This window comes from Manduca sexta, chromosome 11 (genome assembly GCF_014839805.1).
Source record: "Manduca sexta isolate Smith_Timp_Sample1 chromosome 11, JHU_Msex_v1.0, whole genome shotgun sequence".
NCBI classification, from domain to species: domain Eukaryota; kingdom Metazoa; phylum Arthropoda; class Insecta; order Lepidoptera; family Sphingidae; genus Manduca; species Manduca sexta.
The window spans coordinates 650,038-655,082 of NC_051125.1; the positions used below are offsets into that span (position 1 = coordinate 650,038).

A 5,045-nucleotide genomic window follows, 5' to 3' on the forward strand; every position below is an offset into this window, starting at 1 on the left:
TAGGTAATACATGGCTAAATTGATAAACTTATCCCCGTGACGTAGTGGTTGATGAGCTAGTTATGAGACTAGAGGTCGTATGTTTAATGCGACACAAATATTTGTTCGATTCACAAAAAAGTAGATTACTTACTTATAGAAAAATATATATATGTCAATTTTTACTATTCACAATAGAATACATTGTTTTTATCAAGCAGTCAATATTCATGGGGCATATAGAATACAAACAATTAAAAAATAAATATATTTTATTTGATATTTAGCCTAAGATTTTGTACCTTTACGGTGTAGATTAATAAAAGGATTATATTACTAACCAAGTTATGTAACAAATTTATCACCTTTATGAACTAGGTATTTTTAAGATTGAAATTAGTTACAAATCTATATCAATAAAACTTTAATATGAAAGTTATTTCTAAAGAAGTAATTAAATTAAACCTGAAGACGATTTACACAAAACATATAAAATTAACTCAATATTTCAACATTAATCTTTGATATTAGGTACTTATGTAAATTTTCTCATACATAAAAATAGTTTAGATTAACTCGATGGGATCAACCATCAAATTGTTGGATTTCTCTTATTTAATTACTTAATGACACAAACCTTACAAGAATTAACAACTAAACATTCGACAAGAAGTTTTCCGAATTAGCGTCATGCTAACAATGTAGAGAACTATTATATACCACCGCCCTGCGACGTATTTCATGGGCTGCAAGTTTTAATAAAAAATACAGCTTTGTTTGTGAACGACGATAGTAAATATATCGATGGCTCCTAAGTAAAATATAGTATCTGGAAAAATAGCAATATTCACTTTTTAGCCTTTGGTTATCAAGGTACTGTTTATTACTAAACATATTCAACTCGGAAGTTAATAGTCGAAAAAAAAACCCTATTAAAAATCATTTACTTACATTTTTATGGGTTGGGTAGTAAACAGTGCCTAGATAACGAAACGTTAAAAAGTACTTAAATATCTCTATTTTTTCAGATACGATGGTTTACTTCGGAGCCATCGATATGTAGGTACACTATAAAGTATATATTTTTGATACTTAGATTTTTTTGTAATTAATTATTTATCTTTCTATTACATTATGATTTTTATATTATAATATATAACATATTATAATATATAATATATATAACATACGAATATTTAATCTATAGGGGAGGTACCTACTACCTACTTATTTTACAAGGAATTACAATTTAATCTATGCTGCACTAATATGAATGATTTTTAACGTTTACTCCATAGTACAATTTTCTTTCCTCTTGTTATGTTTAGAGGCGCCTTTGGTTCGCTTCCATTTCATTCTTCTATTCTGGAACCACACCTTTACCTGATGATAGACAATAATATTTAAAAAAATACCTAAAAATACAAACGCTCGTTATACTGAGTACGGGATATCACTCAGAGGCGGCTCTAGCTCATGTGCCGCCCGTGTGCAATCAATTCCTTCGCGCCCCCTAGAAGACAATGTAATCTTTAATAAATTTGATACTTAATATTAAATCAAGTTATTGTGTAAAGTAAAGAAGCCGCTCGCCGGCCTTAGCACGGGCGCAGGTTGTTTGAGAGCGCCGGTGTCGCGAGCGACGCATCTCTCTTTGAAGGTGTCGTGTCTGGCGCTCCCTACCACACTACGCCCGTGTGCAGCGCACACCCTGCAGATTAGGTAAAGCCGCCTCTGATATCACTACACTAACAATTTACATTAATATGCAGAGTTGTTACAAATTCCTTAATGCACAGTCAAAACAAATGGATGGATAAAGCACTGCTTCATGAACATTTTGACGACTGCCAAGTTTCAATGCACTTTACAGAATTTTTTAATTCGTATCAGTTCCTGAGATAAACGCGTTTAAACAAATTCTTCACCTTTATAACAAATTATTGATTACCTGTCTTTCCGTGAGATGCAAAGCTACAGCGATTTCATATCTCCTGAGCCGTGTCAAGTAGTTGGCGCGTGCGAACTCAGCTTCTAGACTCTTGATCTGCGCTTTCGTGAATGCTGTGCGCTCCTTCCGCCCTCCAGCTGGTGAACGAATCTCTACATAAAAGTAAAATAAAATCGATTTGGTTAAAACATAAATCTTCTCTAGAAATCGTACTAGTCTCAGATAAAATGTTTGGGTCTAATTTTTCATTTTTACATAAATACATAAAAATTACCATCATGATACTAGTGTTACTATTACAGTTTGCCTGAGCAATAAAATTCAAAGTCAAATGAGTACGACAGTTGCAAGGTAGAAAGGTAAACATGATAGTCATAAACCGCACCTGCATCCAGGATGCCTCGCAAACAACGACAATAATAAAACTATTGGCGTAAACAAATGTAGCGCCGGCGCCGAGGCCGTACATCTGATCGTAATCAGACAATGACTATTTGAATATTTACTTAGTATATTTTATCTGTGATTTATTATAGTTCTTAGTAAATTTTTTTGGCTTGAAGTTGTCATTCACGTATGTAGTTCACTTGTAGATGTGTTAGATGTTACTACATCTATAGAGATGTAGAGACATTAATCTACGTGGATCCGTGTTCGTAATTTCATCTGTTAAAAGTTTATTTATCAAATCGAAAATGTAACGCCGGGACTTTTATAATTAGTGATTTATTGTAGTAGGTAGATAATACCGTCGTCACATGTGCTCTACATTATACATAAAGAACTTGATATTCTACGGTAATAAAGATTGATCTAAATACTAATAAAAAAAGAAACAATAATCTTCATTATCTGATTTTTCTTAAACAAAATACCTATCATATTCGTACTTATGAATAAGTGGAAGGAAAGTTAATTATTTTTTTACATATTTTGATAGTCTGGACTCCGCTTTCCATCAGATGCAGTGGGGTCGCTTTGCTGGGCCCCAAAAAAGTAGATAAATTTAAAACATGTCTTACCATCTTCACTAAAGTTCAAATTTGATGTTCCAGCTTCGTCCGTCTCTTCCTTCACCGTGACCTGGTTATCCTCTATGTCACCCCACCAATCCCCACTCTCATCCACTTCATACACATTTCTATCGGCCGACCGGTAGTCGTAGAAGAAAGGCATGTAATTCTGGGGGAAGCACTCTTGCGTCACTTCTGGGTTGTAATCCACGTATTGTTCTAGATTTTCGGGATATTTCACGTTGTTCTCAATCGAAAAAGTTTGTTTTATGAAATCCATTTTCTATTGTTGCATTTAAATTTCCAGCTATTCAATTATTTTATTTGATGTCGAAGTTTATCACTTTAATCGTTCTTCATGAGTTATAAAATATTTTTTAAAAATTCACTCATTAATACGCCAATGGTTGTGAAGATAACGCGTCCATCGTGTGTGGATTTCAGTTGTGTACAAATGCTGAAAGATTCCTTGCGTTCGCGCAGGGCGAGTAAGGCGGAGCTTCGGAACTGGGCGGGGAACGTACGTTCTATATGTCCCCTAATTTTGGTTTTGTTTTACTTTTATGTTGGTTTATGTGTTGTAAAATAAATATGTGTAATGGTGAGCATTGTTTTTCACGTAATTTATATTTTTAAGGACAGTTATATGGGCAATACATAGACATTAGATTCAATGAAAAGTTTTTGAATAATCCTTATTGTTAATGAAACAATAATTCTGATTGAATTCTTCATAAAACTTCAATTTAATGATTGTTCGACTTGTATTACTATTAAAAAAAAAACATGTTAAAAAAATGTTAAAATTTTGTTGATAAAAAGTATGTTTGATTTTGACGTGTTACTGTCAACCGCGTTAAATATTTGAATGAAATTTAAACATGACCGATCATGTCGTAGATAGCCGAAGTAGATGTCGAAGACTTTACTTTCATAGAGAAAAAATATATAATAAAAGCTATAAGTAGGTACTCAATATTACTGACTCTCACAGAAAACGGGGATTAGCAGATATTTGTTCATTTACAAGTTTTGATAAACAATACCTATACAGCATTCTATGCAAACCGTGAGAGATTCTTCACAGCGGAAAGTGGGTGTTTATAAATCAATTAGTAAGTACTTACTGGTGATTTATTTGTTGGTCCGAGTGAGGACGCGTTAACATGGGCGCAGTGTTGGCGAAATACCCTAGGGAACGCCCTCTGCCCTCACTTTCCCACGGCGATACAAATTATCTACTATTTATTACTTTATCCAGTGGACTGGGAGAAGTTTGGTTTGTTTCCGGGCTCGTCTTGGCATTTTGAAGTCATCTAAATATGACAAAATATCTAATAGAGTTATACTTAGTCATCACTTATCATTAGTTAGTTACCAACGAAAGCTTTTGGGGTTTTTAAACGGTTTATTAATGATTAATTAAATTCAATCCATGGCAAATCCGGGCCGAATTGCTAGCTTACTATTTTTTTTTAATAATCGCGTTTTCATATACTTATACCTAGATATTTATATTGCAGAAGGCTGATTAACGTACAGTATCTTAACTTAAAAACAATCACCGCTTCCTATCCGACAGTTACTTATAATGTTAGAGAAATTTTGAGTTTTAAAGGAAAGATTGGTCTAACGGTAAACTCACTGACCACTACCAGTAACTGCGTAAATTTGGCACTAAATCCTTAAGATCTTCATTTTTAATTAGTAACATTACCTTTTCGATCTAACTACCGACGGTGTGGATGTATGACATGTACACAGATTGATACCGACATTTCGTATGCAGTTCTAAGTATTGATACAACGGATATGATAAGTTGTTCGGCTTGTGCTAGTGGTGCGCGAGACGCAGCGCCGGGGGACGTCCGACCTGATTACACGGGCCATAAGCTCTTCCTTACTACCGCTCTGTATGTTCTATGCTGTACCGCTCAGTAGCTAGCTGTATTAACGACAGTCTACGAATGTTTTGTCATTACTCGAATTATAATAATAAAATGGACTCAAAAAAGAATTGTATATAGGTACTGTCCCACTGTTGAGCACAGGCCTCCTCAACTACTGAGAGGGATTAGGCCTTAGACCACTACGCTGACCTA

General features: G+C 34.3%; 1 protein-coding gene across 1 annotated transcript; it reads right to left on the bottom strand.

The window, feature by feature from the left end:
• Positions 1–516: 516 nt before the first annotated feature.
• LOC115445797 (homeobox protein MOX-2) lies at positions 517–3,259 on the bottom strand. The gene is made up of 3 exons (XM_030172232.2): positions 2,953–3,259; positions 1,931–2,082; positions 517–1,362 (listed from the first exon to the last, which is right to left on the bottom strand). The coding sequence occupies exons 1-3, from the start codon at positions 3,221–3,223 to the stop codon at positions 1,267–1,269; spliced, it is 519 nt and encodes a 172-aa protein (XP_030028092.2). The 5' UTR covers positions 3,224–3,259; the 3' UTR covers positions 517–1,266.
• Between the last annotated feature and the right edge of the window lie 1,786 nt (positions 3,260–5,045).